The sequence below is a fragment of the Vipera berus genome (genome assembly GCF_964194415.1).
Source record: "Vipera berus genome assembly, chromosome: 2".
NCBI lineage: Eukaryota > Metazoa > Chordata > Lepidosauria > Squamata > Viperidae > Vipera > Vipera berus.
This window is the reverse complement of record NC_138203.1, coordinates 11131136-11148204: the sequence shown is the minus strand read 5'-3', so window position 1 is coordinate 11148204 and position 17069 is coordinate 11131136. Positions and strand designations below refer to the sequence as shown.

At 55.7% G+C, this 17069-nt stretch overlaps 1 protein-coding gene across 1 annotated transcript in view; it reads right to left on the bottom strand.

The window, feature by feature from the left end:
• Positions 1-17069, bottom strand: part of UNC13B (unc-13 homolog B) — a 163124-nt gene that overhangs the window by 10288 nt on the left and 135767 nt on the right. The window contains 9 exon segments of the mRNA XM_081321727.1: positions 2269-2346; positions 3337-3414; positions 3525-3668; positions 5593-5689; positions 9708-9834; positions 12602-12687; positions 13299-13432; positions 14370-14504; positions 16511-16600. Coding sequence (XP_081177853.1) covers positions 2269-2346; positions 3337-3414; positions 3525-3668; positions 5593-5689; positions 9708-9834; positions 12602-12687; positions 13299-13432; positions 14370-14504; positions 16511-16600 — 969 coding nt within the window.

Genomic DNA, 17069 nt, shown 5'->3' with positions numbered 1-17069 from the left:
CTCCCTCGCCCCGTCTCTTCCTCTGACCCCCACCTTCACCTGCGTTTGTCCCCCACTGATTTTTGTGAAGTCTGTGGGCTCTTGCGTGTTTCTGGACAAGAGTGGGAGAGGAAGCAGCTGTTTTATCATTTACGCATCGATCTGTTTTGTGACCAGACTTCTTATTTTATGGGCAGCCATCTTTATCAGTAACAATTCAGTCAAAACAAATGTCGTTTTAGATGTCGCTAACTCTTAACACGGGAAAATATGTTTGTCTCTACAGGCAGGTGTGTCTGCAGATGTCCTGTAGATCTCCAGATGGGGCCGGGAACCGGAGGTCCGCAGCCGGGCCTCCCTCCTTGCCTTGAAATGGGGAATTTTCACTTAACTTTGATGTGTGTGTTCTTCCTTCGGTTCAGTTTAAGAGCCAATGACTCAATTCTCAGCTGCCACCGACTCATCCCTCAGCCAGGAGCCAAGGGGAGGGGAGGGGACCCCCTCCCCAATTTTTCCTCCCCAAAGGGGGAATGAGCAGGAAAGGCTGGATCAGAACAAAATCTCCACCCTTGCCTGGAATCGGAGGGTTCGGAGGGCTTGGTCCGGCCACAAAAAACAGACAAATCGTACACCCACTAATGTGGCGGCCACAGAAGCAGAGGGACAGGGCACACTGCTTGCAGGCACACTGCGACACAGCCCTGCCTGCCTTGTGCCCGTTAAGCAGCCGTCGCTTTGGAGAAAGCTGACCACCGTGTCCGTGAGAAAGGAGTCAGCAAAATGACCACAGGCACTTCTGGTGGCCATGCAGAACCTCTGACTGTAGGCAAACCTCCCTCTCCCATCCACCTGAAGTGTTTTTATCTAGGCACATAAAAAAAAATAAAGACACAAATTGTGTGTCTCCCGGTCAGCCTCGACTCCTAGTGATCACCTGCACAACTCCTGCAGTTTTCCTGGCAGGACTGTCCAAAGTGGTTTGCCCTGGCCACCTTCCTCCTGGGGGCTGACTGGGAGGGCCGGACCAAGGCACCCAGCTGGCTTCGTGCCCAAGACTGGGTGGGACTTAATGGTTGCCATGGGTCTCATCCATGTAGTTATGAAATCTGGTCTCGTTCTCTTACTGTCGAAAACCCAGAGGCCAGCCACGGAGAGGCGCCTTCCCGCCCCATTGGCTACCAACGTCGCTACGTGGCCTTCCTAGATATTCACTGGTCTCCTTCCTCTGGTACAGACATGTCAAACACAAGGCCCGGGGGCCAGATCCGGCCCGTGAAGTGGTTTCATGCGGCCCGCGAAGCCATCCTGAAAACAGTGAGGGAACAGCCCCCACTGCCTTGGCCCTGGCCCAGAGACCCTCCTTCTGCCAGAGACCCTCAGATCTGTCCCACTCCTGCCCAGGCCCCCATAGGCACCCTTGATGCCAACAATGTAGAGCTGGCCACGCCCACCCAGTAGGCCATATGCACTCCAGCCACGCCCACCCGGCCTCCTGAGGGCAACCACAATGCTGATGCGGCCCTCAATGAAATTGAGTTTGACACCCCTGCTCTGGTAGGAGCACCTCTGCCAGTGCAAGCCTGAGCCTGCCCGTCTGCCCACAACGCGGAGGGCATGCAACGCACTCAAGCGGGAGCACCAGGGTGGCTGCTCCAGAGGGAAGAGGGGCAGTTTCTGCAGCCTCTGAGAAAAATGCCTGACTAAGAGACTCCTCAAAGGAGGCAGCTCAAAACAAAAGACGGGTCTTGTGGCAAGGGACAAAACCATGACTATCCAAAATGGGTAGCCAGGGAAAGATCAGAGAGTGTGGGTCAGACAGGGCAACCCCCTCCCAGGAGCACGTAGAATTTCAAGGCCCTGCAGGGAAAGGCCCAAGAGAAGAGGGGGCCCAACAGAGACGCGCTCCAGGGCTACCGAGAGACGCCCGGCTGCTCTCAGGGGCTTTGCCTGGCCGACCACCCAAAGCGGCAGAGAAAGCTCCCTTTGAAGTCCACCCCACCCGAGAAACCGTCTGCTGGATGAGATCCCAGGGAGAGGTGGAGCGACACCCACATGCCCGCCATGGCAGCAGAGACGGCCTCCTGCAATGGGAGGCAGGGGAGCAGAGCCCACCCAGCCTCTCCCAAAGACCCCCATTCATCTTCTGAAGGAGGCCATCTCGGCTGGCAGCTGAGGATGATCTTCCGCTGCCATAAAGGGAACCTCCCCCTCCCCTCCCCACTGATGGCCTTGGCCACCCCGGAAGGCCCTCTCTCCCACCTTCCAGTCAAAGAGGAACCTGGGACTCACCTCTTTAGCACCCATGGCCTCAAACATCTTCTCCAGCTGCACCCTCAGCTGCTGGACATTGTTCATCAGGATGCAGGGCTGAGGGAGGGTGGGAGGGAGGGAAGGAGGCAAAAGGCCATCAGATTTCAAGGAGGAAGAGGGAGATCCGCAGTTTAGGCACCTTCCTGCAAGTAGCCACCTTCCTCGGCGCCATCTGGGGCAGCAAAGCAGCCCAACCGCTAAAGAAGGTCTGGATGAACAGAGGACCGAAAGACCCATTTCTGCTTCCTTGGTCCCAGGGATGATGCAGGAGCGAGAAGGACATCTGTCTGTGGTTCTTGCTCCAAGCTGGATCCGTTTATATTACTGTAAGAATGGACTGGAGCCCTGGCCCACCCATTCCAGTGTCTGCTCTCACAGGGGCTATTGAACTGCCCAAGGAAGCCCCCCCCACCCCCACTTTCCCAGCAGATGCCTCCCTAGGCCGTCCCGTGGCCCTCAGGACTAAGAGCCCAGGACTTCCTTGCACTGGTCCACCCCTTGCTTGAGGCCAGCCAGGCTGGCACCAGCATGTCTTGTGATGGTGAATTTCAACCCTGATCTAACCTTGCACTAAAAAGTATTGCCTTTTCTTCACCGTTTATCCCAGGATTCTGTTTCATTCTATTCCGTATTCCAATACCGTGGGAAAGGGAGAACAAGCTTCTCCTTGTCCACTTGACCCCTGTTCAATTCTGAACACTTCCCTCAACTCCTTTCTCATTTGCCTCCTTTCTTGACCAGAAAGCCCCCAACGTCACCGCCTTTCCTCCTAGGGAAGCTGCTCTGGCCCTTGGACCACCACAGCTGTCCGCTGGGACCAGAGCCTTGGAGTTCTCCAGATGGAGAAAGGCCGGTTGGAGACTTTGCTCCAGCAGAGAAGGACTTTGAGAAGCTGCCCAGATAGCTTTGCCCCGATCATGTCTCTTACAGCACGAGCCGCTGACTGGCCTATAGCTAGTGCCACGACATGCCGGCTGCCTGCTGGCCAAAGGGCAGCCCCTTTCCTGGACGGGTCAATGCCTGGGCTGACTCAGGCCAGGGACTTACCACCTTCTCCTTGGAGCAGAAGCTCTGGAAGATCTTGGAGACAACATCAGCATACTGCACCAGCACCTTCCCGATGGTCTACAAGGAGATCAGAGACCTTAACTCAACCTTCTGAGGAGCAGCACAATGGACTATCCTGGATGGCATTTTGGCAAAGACCAAAGGGGGTGGGTGGGGGAGAATGGTACCTTGGCAAAACGCCGCATGTAGCGAGCGACAATGGCTGGATCAGGGCATTCCAGCTTCTTGATGATCTCAAAACTCTGATTCAGCTGGGTGAAGATATCGACCACCGAGCAGGAGAAGAGCGCGTGCTCAGACGTTTGTTGAAACTAAGCCCCAAATAAGAGAGCAATCACATTCTGGAACAATCTACCCAACACGCCAACCTGGATTTGGAAATGCTGGGTTCACACAGCAATGAACCAGCAAAACACCCCACCAGGATTAAAGCCGCCCAGCTTTGCCAGCAGGGCAAATGCGGATATAGAAAGTTTTCCATTTAGGTAAATGTGCTGTGAGAATCGGTCCCCGAGCTCTAATCATGACTAGGCCAAAAGGCAAAATAAAAGGGGTGCTTAGAGAAGAGATGGCTGGAGAGCTGCTGGAGGACGTCAAGGAATGAACCCAAATGAGCAGGAGCTGCTCAGGAGAAGAAAGGGTGGCAGAATGTGTGTATTTCTCCACCCTTATCGCACCTGTGAAAGCCACCGGTGGCCCTAAGGTGGCCCAGATTCTCCTGGGCACAGTGGGACCAGAGCTTCATCTGCGTGGTCACTGTGAGAGACACCTAGCCATAAAGTCACTCAGCTCTGCTCCAAGTTGGACTCACCTGAGGCAAGTCCCATGGAGGTGATTTAAGGCTCAGTCTGGCTTAACTCTTTTCTTGGAAGAGTTTGACCCCGTGACTCCCGAGGTGGTGGGCAGGTTTCTCAAAGCTGTGCATGGGGCCACTGTGGGTGAGATCCAGATCCTTCCTAGTTGGCTAAGGCCTAGAGGGTAAGATTCTGGGGGGGGGTGGCGAGGGGAGGCGCTTAGGCATCACGAATTCATCTTTGAGAAAGGCCATTATGACTTAAGGAGGCTGTGATTTATCCCCTCTGCAAGAATCCATCACTAGATGCAATTATTCTCAACAACCTCCAAATTCCTTTTTCAGGAAAGGTTTTTGAGAAAGTGTTCACACGGCAACCGCAGAGAATTCTGGAGGATTATCAGTCAGGTTTCAGGACTGGGTGTTGGATTAAAATGGCATGGATCAGATGAGGGGATGACCTCTGGTGAGAGCAGGAAGGGGGTCTGTTCTGGCTCCCCTTAGCCTCTTAGCCACTTTCAGTGCCATTAGTTATAGGCTGGCACAATTATTATGACTATCTTGGGATGGTCTGGAGGGACTGGAAGCGGAGGAGACAGTGCTACGCTGTGTCTCCTCCTTCCTCTGGGGCTGGTCCCAGTTTATTTCATCTCATCGCCTTGGTGACTCTGGGCAGCTTACAGTTGAGGGGGAAGAGGCCTAATGCACAGCCCCTTTTCAGGGCCCTCCCCACATCTATTCAACATCAAGGTCAGGGGTAGGCAACCTTGGCTCTTTTATGACTGGTGGACTTCAACTCCCAGAATTCCTGAGCCAGCCACACTGAGGGGAAAGGGAGAGGTTTCCAAGCTGAGCCATGCTGGCTCAGGAATTCTGGGAGTTGAAGTCCACCAGTCATAAAAGAGCCAAGGTTGCCTACCCCTGACTAGGTGAAGCTCCTGGGTGAAGTCCCTGGTTGGAAAATCCAGGTCAGATGAAACTTGGCAGTCGGTGAGAGATCGAAACACGCATCCGTGCCTTTGCCCACCCCACAATGCCCAAGTGTCCTCACGAGAATTCTGATCCTGACCCACCCACCCCTTTGCTCTCTGTTCACGCACCCGCTGATGCCACCGTCCGAATGCCAGCTTACCAGAGCCAGGACAATTCAAACCAAGGAGAATGGAGCCCTGTGGCCGAGGCTTCTCCTCCAGCACAACGCGAGAGGCTAACCAGAGGCTATCCCCTTCACCCATTGGCTCATCAGGAAGACAGGCGGGGTGCGTATGTGTGCGAGCGACCAGGCTGGCACAACGGAAACACCCTCCCACAAGCCAGGACTTCTAGCCCAGGAAAGGGGGGGGAGGGATGGCCGTGTCTTTCTCAGCTTCAGCAGCTGCAACCCCTTCTGCCCGGGGCTGTTGCCCCCTCCCACCCAGGGGCTGCAGGACCCAAGGACCTACCCCGTCCTTCTTGTCCCGCTCCAGAGCTCCGTGCAAGAATTCCAGGGAGACCTCTTCATTCTCGTCCAGCCACTGCACCACGAAGGGCTCGAACCATCTGCAGATGGTGGTTGAGGGGGGGGGGGAGATGCCTGCATGAGCAATTCTGCGCCCTGTCTGGGACCGACCCTGGGCACCTGTCTAGGCAGCCGAGATGTCTTCTTAGGGAACCCCCCCACCCCAACTGAGACGCATCCCAGCTGTTTTCCCAGGGATTTTCCTCCTGTCCTCCTTTGCTTCCCAAGAGGAACCCCTCCCAGCACAAGGTCCCCAAGTAGTCTCACCTTCCTGCCCTGCCCTGTCGGGTAGACCTGCGACCTGGGGGGGGTCCCGTTCCTGCCCCCCCCACGGCTTTCTTTCTGGCCTCCCTTGTGTGAAGCCAGCCTGAAGCGACACCTCCCCCTTCCGAAAAGCCCAGGGAACCCACAGGTGGGGTGACTCCCGGCCCCACTCGCCTATCTGGTCCCTCGGCTTGGCTGTTTGCAGGCAGGGAAATGGAATGGAGGCTGCCTTTCTGAAAAGTTTCCTTTGACAGCTCCTGGGCTAAGCACGGTCGGTCTTTCACTTATGACCGCTCGCTTAGCAACCGTTTGAAGCTGCGACAAGGCCCTGGAAATTGGGCTTCCAACTCAAGATTCAAAGTTATGACATCCACTCCCCTGGTCATGTGACCGCATCCTGGCCACTCAGCAAGAGCCCCGGGTTTACGGACCCCTGCAGTGACCCGCAGTCAAGTGACCGTGATTTGTGACGGTTTTACTACAAAAGAGTATGTAAAAACAATTTTTTTTCACAGTAAAAAATATTTACACGGTCACTATTCATGACTTTGGGCTCAGTAAGTCGTAAGTCAAGGACTTCCTGTAAACAAGATAAAATCCCTTCCCTCCCTCCCAGAGCTTCGTGCCTGCCAGGGGTCGCTGTCCACTGGATCCCGGTCAAGAGCGGAAGAGCGGAAAGGGCCAAGTGCCAGGCTGGTGGCGGGGGTGGGGGGTGGCAAGCAATGGCTGGGCAGCAGCCACCAGTGGGAGGAGCTGGCTTTCCCATGCATTCCCTGGGGCACAGGAAGATATCCCCCCCCCCCCCGGCAGATGAGGCTGGGGCCCTTTTAATGGAGATGCCCAAGATCCAGCCTGCCAACAGGGGCTACGCAGGATCAGGCCTTGAATTGGGGGGGACGTAAAAATCCCACCCCCCAAGGTAGTGGGAGGAGGAAAATAAAGCAGATCTCTGTTCCCCCCCCCTTTCCTCTCACAGCGGGAGAAGAGCCGAGGGAGCTGAGAGCAGGGTCTGCGTCTCCACGCTGGAGCCCTGGCTCAGAGGCAATGCCCGGTCTCTGCCAGGCGCCCTCTTTCATGCCCGCGCCGACAGGTTCACACACGCAGGCCTCAATTATGCAGGATGGCTTTAGACAAGGGACACGTTTTATCCCTAGGGAAAGGTACAACAGGCTGTTTTTAAAAAGAATCGTCAACTGAGGCAGGAACATAATTAAGTGAAGTTGGAAAATGGGGGTGTGCGTGTTGGATTAGTGCTGGGGTCAGATAGCTTGGCTAGGGATAGCCGCAGCAGTCCCCCCCTCCATCCTGCCCCCCCAGCTCCCCTCAAAGCCCAACTGCCACCCCTCCTTCCCACTCATCCCCCTTGGCCTTCCCCCCCACCTGCTTCTCCCTCCCTGCCCCTCCCAGAGGACAGCTGGGAGGACGGAGAGAGGAGAGCAGCCCCAACGTCTCTTGGCCCCCTCCCACCTCCCCCCCCCGGAGTGGCGCAGAGCCACCGGCGGTCTTTCAGTGCCACCCAAACAAACTGCTTGCCAACAAGGAAGGAGCCAACCCAGACCCAGACATCTCCCGACACCTGACGACTGCACTGGGCCCGCAGCAGCGGCAGAGTTTATACTCCTGGTGCTAATTATGGGCTGCTTAAACGTGCAAAGGTGATGAAGAAGGAGGTGAGAGACACTACTCCGGCAGCCTGAAATAACCCTTCTCTCCTGGGCTTGTGTTGGAACGGAGAAGCGCTTCTGGGGCCCGAAACCGAGGAAGGCATACGCGGTCTATGGCGGCTTGGAAAACTGCTGTTCCTGAGAAGCATAAGACAGCAGCTTGCTGGCTGGGCACCTAGATAGAAAAAAGCCCCCCCTTCCCCCCCAAAAAAAACAGTCTTGAAACAAGGCGCTGGAAGGGAGGCGTGCTCAGCCAGGCAGGCAGCTGTGCCCGGAGCCCTGTTGCAAGGGGAGGCCTCTCTGAAGTCTGGCCTCTGCCCGCCTGCTCTGACCTGGATGCTCATCTTTTGACCAGTCGGTGCCCCCCCAGGAGGGGGAGCAAGATAAACGGATGCTCAGATTGTGATGGGCTTTTCCTCCCATTCAGAGGGACAGAAGCAGCAAAGAACAGAACAGAACAGAATAGAATAACAGAAGCTGGAAGGGACCTTGGAGGTCTTCTAGTCCAGCCCGCCGCTCAATCAGGAGAATCTATACCATCTCAGACAAGTGACTGTCTATAGCCTCTGTTGTGATTCAGGGTCAGCCTGTGGGTTCAGCAGTTGGGTCCGACGATTCAGAGGAGGAGGAGGAGGGGGGTGTTGAAGAGCTTGCTGAGGGGATTGGACAGCTTGATGAGAGCCCCCAGCCAGGCCCCTTTCATCTGGTCACTACGCAGACCCAGCTGTGTGAGCCTGACAACGTGGATGAAGATGACCCACAGCTGGCCCTGTTCAAGGATGCCCGACGCAGGAGGCAGTCAATCAGGAGTAAACAGAGGAAGGCAATGGGGCACCTCGGAAGGAGGCAGAGAGAAGCCACGCCCTGAACTGTATAAAAGGGGAATGCGTGGGAGGGCTGGTTTGCTGAAGGCAACCGCTTGAATAGTTCCTGTTTCATAGCTCCTGTTTCATGGTTGGTGTCTTGTTTTGCTCTGTTTTATCTTAATAAATTTGGCAGGCTTAATTCCAGCCTCTTGCCATTTGTAAAGGGGTTGTCCCTGCCTTTTCTGCAGGGCCGGTAGCAGGCTGGTACAGAACAGCCTCCTCTTAAAAACCTCCAGTGATGAAGCGCCCATGATTTCTGAAGGCAAAGCTGTTCCGCTGGTTAATTGTCCTCACTATTAGGAACTTTCTCCTTAATCCCAGGCTGCTTCTCTCTTTGATCAGTTTCCAACCATTGTTTCTTGTCCTGCCCTCTGGTGCTTAACCCCAATATCAGATGGAGCTGCAAAATGGAGCGGTGCCTGTGCCTTGGCATCCGACAGGCACTCAGTTAAGAGGCAGGGCGCAGGCGAGAGGGAGGGTCCCAGGAGAGCCGAGGGGCCCTGAGACCCATCTAGGGCCCAATCCTTAGCCCACCCGACAGCGGCCTCACCAATGAGCATAGCTGGCCATGCTTAATGCTGGGACCCCTTTCAGTGTGCAGGGGGCAGCTTGGCCAACGGTCCACATTGCCCTGCAGCCGAGGCCAAGCAGTTCAGTGACAGATCCAAGCCAAATGCCTTGTCCCAAGTTCTGGGCACTGCAACACACTCCTGGCTTGACACAAGGGTGGACGAGCAGCATATGCCCAAGACGAGGGCTACGCCGTTATTTTGCTATTCTCACAAGCACAACTGAAACAATCTTCGTACTCAGATCTACGAACGGTGCTGGGGTGCAGGCCAGAGACCCCCAAGCAGCTGCTGAGGAAAACCAGCCCGGGGAAGGAGACGCAGGGCAGGGTCTGGAGAGAAAGAGGGCTTCTTCCAAAGAGCCTTAATGCTGATAACCGGCACGAAGGTGTCCGGAGAGCCCTGAATTCTCAGCCAGCCACCCAAAGGGGTCCCCAGAAGTGTTTCTGGCTGCTGCCCTCCTGCTCATTCTGGGCAAGAGGGAGCCCGTGCAGCCCACGTGCCGCTTCTTCGGCTCCTCCATCTGGCCTGAAGGCAGTTCTCCTCCTGCAACCCCTCCCCAAGGGAGCCCCAGCTCGCCAGTCTCCCCAAACCTCCTGACCCAGGCAAGGGATGGCCTCCTCCCCCTGGGAAAAAGCCGCAAAAGTGTCCCAGGAGGGAGGGAGAAGAGTTGGGGAGGGGTGGGAAGCAACTCACGCTGGGTACTCGGGCACCGTCCCCGAAAAGGCTGGCAGGCTGCAGAGGTATTCGTTATAAAGCCACTTCACCTTGAAGTGCAGATTCATGTAGTCGGCGCTCCTGCACAGCCGCTGCTTCTCGTGCTCTGGAGGAAAGGGGGTGGGGAGAGGGAGGGCAGAGAGTGACCAGGCAGTCAGGGGGCAACGGGCACTGCCACGGCATTTTTCCAGAGAGCTGCCAAGCAGAAGGTCCAGTGCAGGACCCCAAACTCTGAATAGTTCCTGGCCATTCCAGACGGTGGGGGGGGGAGAAGGGGAGAAAACAGGGCCTCCCTTTCTGCGGTCTGGCAAGTCCAGAGATGAAGAGAGTTGTGTTCTTCGGGGGGGCAACCCCCACCTGTCTGGCAGCACCACTTCCAGCCCACCCCTCTCCAGTCCCCAGGAGGCAGCCATCTGAAGCCGCTTCCCCCATCACCGGCAGCCCCAAGATGGGCGAAATCTGAAACCGACATCGGTTTGCCTCCATTACAGACAATCCTCGACTTACCAGGATTGGTTTAGTGACCGTTCAAAGTTACAACAACACTGAAAAGTGACCGTTCTTTCCACAACCGTTGCAGCATCCCTGTGGCCTCGTGATTAAAATTTGGATACTTGACAACAGGTTCATATTTATGGTGGTTGTACTGTCCCGGGGTCATGTGATCACCTCCCCACTCATAACTGAGGACTACTGTATTTTCCGGTGTATAAGACGACTTTTTAACCCATGAAAATCATCTCAAAAGTTGGGGGGTCGTCTTATATGCCCAGTACGCCGGAAAATCAGCGAGCCCGGGAAGGCACGCCCTCCCCTCTTACTGTGGAGGAAGCAGGGCAGGCTGGCGTCTGGCGGAAGCCGGCAGGGCAGTCCTGCGCACGCGCAGCCGGGGAGTGTGCGCGTGTGCAGGACTGCCCTGCCGACTCCCGCCCGAAGAGGGAAGAGTGTCGGGCGGGAGCCAGCAGGGCAGTCCTGCACACGCGCGCACTCCCCGGCTGCGCGTGCGCAGGACTGCCCTGCCGGCTCCCGCCAGACGCCAGCCTGCCCTGCTTCCTCCACAGTGAGAGGGGAGGGCGTGCCTTCCCGGGCTCGCTGATTTTCCGGCGTATTAAAACGAAAAATCTTGAAAATCATCTCAAAAGTTGGGGGGTCGTCTTATACGCCCAGTCGTCTTATACGCTGGAAAATATGGTACCTGCATGGGAGGGCGGGGCATCAATAAAGGAATCTGCTTAGAAGAATCTCAATGGGTCTATCCCGGTTTTTGGAGCCTGACAACTGAGCAGCAACCGATAGGGATACGACTGATCCCCAAGGTTTATACAGCACGGAATCACAGAGCTGGAAGGGACCTTGGAGATCTTCTAGTCTACCCCCTGCTCGAGCAGGAGACCCTGTACCGTTTCAGACAAGCGGCTGCCCAGTCTCTTCTTTGAAAGCCTCCAGTGATGAGCATTGGTCGATGGTTCTCACTGTTAGGAAATTATCTCCTTAGTTCTAGATTATTTCTCTCCTTGATTAGTTTCCGTTGCTTCTTGTCCTGCCTTCAGGTACTTTTGAAAAGAAGTTGACACCTTCTTCTTTGTGGCAGCCCCTCAGATACTGGAAGACTGCTATCCTGTTAGCTCCTAGGGTAGGCCACCTTGGCTCTTTTATATGACTTGTGGACTTCAACTCCCAGAATTCCTGAGCCGGCATGGCTCAGCTTGGAAACCTCTCCCTTTCCCCTCAGCATGGCTGGCTCAGGAATTCTAGGAGTTGAAGTCCACGAGTCATAAAAAAAAAAAGCCAAGGTTGCTTACCCCTCTGCGCCTAGTCCTTCTTTTCACTAGATTGGCCAAACCCAATTCCTGGAACTGTTCTTCGTACAGTATGTTTTAGCCTCCAGTCTCCTAATCGCATTTGTTGCTCTTCTCTGCACTCTTTCCGGAGTCTCAACATCTTTTTTATATCGAGGCGACCAATAATGGATGCAGTAGTCCAGGTTTGGTCTTAACTAAAGCTTTATAAAGTGGTACTAATACTTCACGTGATTTTGATTCTATGCTGGCTCTGTTAAGGCAGCATAGGATCGCAATGGCTTTTTTGGCGGCTACCGCACACGGCTCTCATTCATAGTTGACTGTCCACTAAATCTCCAAGCTCTCTCTCTCAGTTACTGGTATTGAGCCAGGTTTCACCTAATCTGTACCTGTACATTTGTTTTTGTTTTTTATGCCGGTGTAAAACCTTACTTTTCTCTACAATGAATTTCATTTTGTTAGAATAAGGTCCAGCGTTCAGGTCCTTGAGTTTTAAGACTCAGCAGAGCCTGCCCATTAGGGTCATAAGTTGCAACACACATTAAAAAAAAAAGCGACTTGATTTTATGACTTTTGCGACGGTTATTAAGCGAATACCGTCGTCATCAGTGCGAATACTGTGGTTGTGAGAGCAAACACCATGACTGTTAAGCAACCCACGGCTCATTATGGTGCAGTTTTGCTGAAAACTGGAAGCGTGTGCTGTTTTTGCGGAAAATCCATTGTAAAAAAGCGGTCACGGGACTGTGGGACACAGCAAATGGCCGTGAATGTGGCTGGGCTGCTGAGTGCTCAAAGTTTGGTCACAAAGAGGGCAAGGTGTGGCAACTTGGGAAAGTCCCCCTTTTCAGGTAGCTTGTAACTCTGAATGGCCACTAGGAGACTGGTCATCAGTTGAGGTTCACCCATCCCGACATCATTCCCATGTTCCCTTAGACCAAATGCTCCCCCTCATTACTTGAACGGCCTTAATACGCAGATACCCTTAACTCTTTCATCACCAGCACTGGGCAAGGGCCACGGGAGCTCTCCACAAAACGTGGCCTTGCTGCCAGTGGCCCAAGGACTCACCTTCCATGGCGTATTTCATATCCTGAGCGAAAAGATTCCACATGACCTCCGCGCTTATCTTGCCCACTGCAAGTTCTTGGGGAAACCTGCATCAAGGAGTGGGAGGAGGCGTTCAAGGGATGCCCCTTGCTCCGGGGAGGGGGGGGGAATGTCCTGGCCCTCCCCTTGCCAAGGAGGAACTCCTCCCACTGCAGGGCTGCTGCCTGCCCAGAGAGAACCGAGCCGGATGTCCTCCAGAGAAGGGCTCAGGGTGTCCCTGAGGCGGTGGAGGCTTTCGGGTCCCGTGCGCCTGGGTGCACGACGTCTTCCCTAACAGGCCAAAGGCTGCCAGCGTTGCTGCTGCGCCCACCGCCCAGGAGCTGCCCCTCAGCACAGGCCCACTTCAGAACCGCTCCGGGGCCGCCTGCTTCCCTTGTGCCCCTGCATCCCCACTGCAGCGAGCACATGCAGCCCCCAGCCCTGGGGCCTCCGGCCTTGGCATGCAGGGGGGGGAAGGGGCACCGGACCGAGGAACAGCTCTCACCCCTCTCCTGGGCGCTAACCGGAAGCCGCCATCTCAACTACACAGTTACTGTTCCACAGACGGACAGACAGACACAGACGGACAATATAGACACGTCCTGCGGAAGGACACCACGGACAGAGGGACAGCAGAGCTCCGGCCGGCTGTTTTTGTGCCGAGGAGAGCTTCCCTTACTGGTTGAGGACGGGGGCGTAGGAGTTCTTGTCCTCCTCCACGATGGAGACGATCAAGGTGATGAGTTTGGGCCAGAAGTCCAGGTTCTTGACGCTGGGACCCTGCTCCTCGGGAGGCACCTCCTGCGCTTTGTTCTAGGGGAGACCACGGGCACTCCTCAGACGAGGGCACCCCTTTTCTCCTACCCTGGGAAAAGCCCCAAATTCACACACCCACACACGTACCCTCCCCCCCCTCCCCAGTGGGGGCTGTGAGGAGACCTGCAGAGGCTGTTTGGGCAGAGAAGGTGCTCTGCTGCAGAAGGAAGCAACCCCCTCCCCAGCCCCTCGTTTAGGACCCTTTATTCAGGAGAATCCCTTCTTGGCTAGATTCTCCCTTTGCTTTTTGAGGGTCAGCCTTACTATGCTAGGATTAATGAGAACAGCAATGGCACTTGGACACATATACCGCTTCATAGAGGATGGAAGGCTGAGTCAACCTCAAGCCGGTCACGACTGAATTCTGTGAGCAGTTTGCCTGTAATACTGTATTCTAAACATTGCCCCCCCATGGATCTTAGAGAGGGAGGGAGGGAGGGAGGGAGGGAGGGAGGGAGGGAGGGAGGGAGAGAGAGAGAGAGAGAGAGAGAGAGAGAGAGAGAGAGAGAGAGAGAGGAGAAAAAGAGAAAGATAGAAAGCAATAGCAATAACAGTAGCCCTTAGACTTATATGCCGCTTCACACTGCTTTACATCCCTCTCCAAGCGGTTTACAGAGTCAGAGTCAGCCTATATAGGCCCCAACAATCTGGGTCCTCATTTTACCAACCTCGGAAAGATGGAAGGTGGGGGTCAACTTTGAGCTGGTCAGGATCGAACTGCTGGCAGTGGGAACGCAGAGTCAGCCTGCAGTCCTGCATCCTAACCTCTGCGCCACCAGGACTCAGAAACTGTCCTTCTTTTAATACTGCCACCAAAAGGGTCCCTTTCCTACCTCAGGGATTTGGGGGGGGGGGTTAGACTCTCTTCCTCTCAAGACAGCCTGGCTCACCTGTCTGCCCCAACATGCACACACACACGCACACGCTTACGTACTGGGTCCACCTGATACTCTTGGCTGTACAACTCGTGGCAGTTGTTGAAGATGTACTCGTAGGTGGAGTTGAGGCAGGCCTTGACGCAGCCCTTGACCACCTGACTGGCGCGCGGGGGGCTCTGCAGCTCCTGGACCTGGGGAGATGGCGGGAAAGGAGGTGAGTAGGAGAAGCCCTGAGGAGGGTCTGGCCTCTCATTTCCATTCTGAACTCTCTCTCCTCTCTTCTCGGGGCAGCCCTGCTGCTCAGGGCACCACGTTCCCCCTTGGGCCCCCGTGGAAGCACCTCTCGAGGGAGCCGAGAGCCACATCTGGATGCAAAGTCTGGACCAGGAGAGGCCGAAAGGAGTTCCTCCCAGGGGCTGCCTCAAGACTTGATCCTTGCAGGACTTTGGTCCAGAAGCGTCTTGCAGGGAGGGGCCCTCTCCCACCACCATGTTCCTCTGCCACACAGGGGCAGGGTTCCATTCTAGGCGCCTTCAAGCTCCAGAAGGCCCATTGTTACATCCTAAAAGAGTCTTCTCCACCCTGGAGAGGAGACCCCCCCCCCTCCAAATGGGTTATAATATCATAAGAGGAGTCGTGGGGTTGAAGAGGCTTGGAGGTCTTCTAGTACAAGCCCACCCCCCACCCCGAGGACACCAGGGCGTGGGGTGCTGTCTCAAGAGGCAATGTGGACGCAGAATAACCCTCCACCTCACTGCCAGTTCCCATCCTCCCTTCCTCTTTGGGATGGGAAAGTCCTCGGCCTGCTGTCCGCAAGTGGAATGACCCGGCGAGGCTCTGCCAGACAGCCTCTTTGGACCGAGTCCACGGGGGGGGGGACTTTTCAGCCCTTCCAGGGGTGATCTTCAGGAAGCAGAAGCTGAAGAGGGCCACAGGGGTTGCCTTAAATATATCCAGATGCCTGCTCTACAAAGCCAACTTGACAGCTTGGAGTGGGGGGGGGAAAGGGAATGTTCCAGGAGCAAACAAGGCTCGGTGCCCCTTCCTGACAGCGGTATGTGAATAGTTTGGCTTGTCAGAAATCATTTCACAGGCTTCCTATTAATTGAAAAGAGACAAACACAAATTTCACGCCCAATCAGCCGCCTCTGCTGGGGAGAGGCAGCGTCTCCTCCTCCTCCTCTGCCTAAGACGAGCTGCCTTGTTCCTGGCTCTCCTCCTGCCTCCCCCCCCCTGAGGTGCCCCCTCCCTGCCAGAGTTCAACTAATTGGCAGGCCAGTGTTTGGCAGCCTGCCAGCATGGGGTGGGGTGGGGTCAAAGCTCGTCGCCCGACTGCCAGGGAATAGATGCGGCAGCAGGCTGACCATGGCAAAAGAGGGAGGGATTTCTTGCTGGATTTGCAGAGTTCTTGTTGCTGGACGCGAAGGAAAGTCCAGGGAGACGGGGAGAGAGAGGATTAGGCTAAGTTCTCCGCCGGGCAGGATTTCTTCCTTTCTTTCATGGATAGAAAAGGGGTGGGAGGAGGGGGGGAGGGGATCACATCTCAGAGCTGGAGGGAATTGAAATGGGGGGTCTCTCTCCACAAGCAGAAAAGCAGCCGAGGCTGCACTGGGATTAGGGGCGTTTCTGTGCAGGAAGAGAGGCGAAGAAGACTCAAGAAAGAACCATCATCTCCCGTCCTTCAAAAAGCACCAGGATTGAGATCACGGCTGCTTAAGAGGGATGGGTGAGGAGGAACACGGGATCCCTTAGGTCGGAGTGCTTCACGCTCCGCCATGTATGGGGCACAGCAGAGGCGGCTGACTGGCTGGGGTGGCCAGGGCAGCCTCTGAATTCTGGAAGGGGGTGGGGAAGCACACAGCAGACCCACATCAGTGTGTGTATGTGTGTGGGGGGGAAACAGGGGGCTATCTCTTTCCTGCCCCCTTTCAGGTCTCGGCTTTGCCCTGCCTTGCGTGACCGACTGGGGTGGCAGGAGCTGGGAGGGCTAAGAGAGGCAACCCGGCCGGAGCAGAAGGAAGAGGGCAGGGGAGGCCTCCCGCAGACCAGACCCCCCTCCGCCCAGGCAGACTCCCCCCCTCGAAAGTCAGGAAATCCCTCTCCCTCCCCAGGTTTCAAAGTCCACGAAGGACGTGATGTGGGGAGTATGAGCCCTAAAGGCCTGGGACCCCGAGAATCTCGGAAAGAATGGTCCTACCTTCATTCGGAAAAAGGTGATGCTGGTCAGCAGGTCCACGGTGGACTTGAGGTCCTGCAGACGCTCCTGGCTGCTGGCGGGGAAGTTGTTCTGTAGGCAGGAACACAGGGGGGATTTTCAAGGCCTGGGGACCCCTGTCAGGAACCCACCAAGCCTGCTCCTGGGGTGGGGGGCGCAGCGCGGCTGCAGCATCAGGAGGGGCTGAATACCAGGAGAAGCTGGGGCTAAAAGGTTGGGGAGGGGCCCTACGGGAGGGGAGCTGGTGCAGACCAGCCCGAGGGTCCAGCATTTGCTCTTTAGACCCCCGCCCCTCTCTTCTCCCACCTACAAGGCGGGGGGAGAGGAACCATGCTGGTTTGAACCTTCCCGTGATGAGATACGCTTCCTCTACTGGTATACGTACACACACACACACACACACACACATATGCACCCCTTTGATACCTGGGTCACTCCTAAGTTATGGGGAAGGTGTGAAAATCTTGCCTCAGGTCTGGGGGAGGCCAGAAAAAGTCACTCCATCCCCACCAGAGTTCCTGAGCTCTTTTCTTCTGCTTGG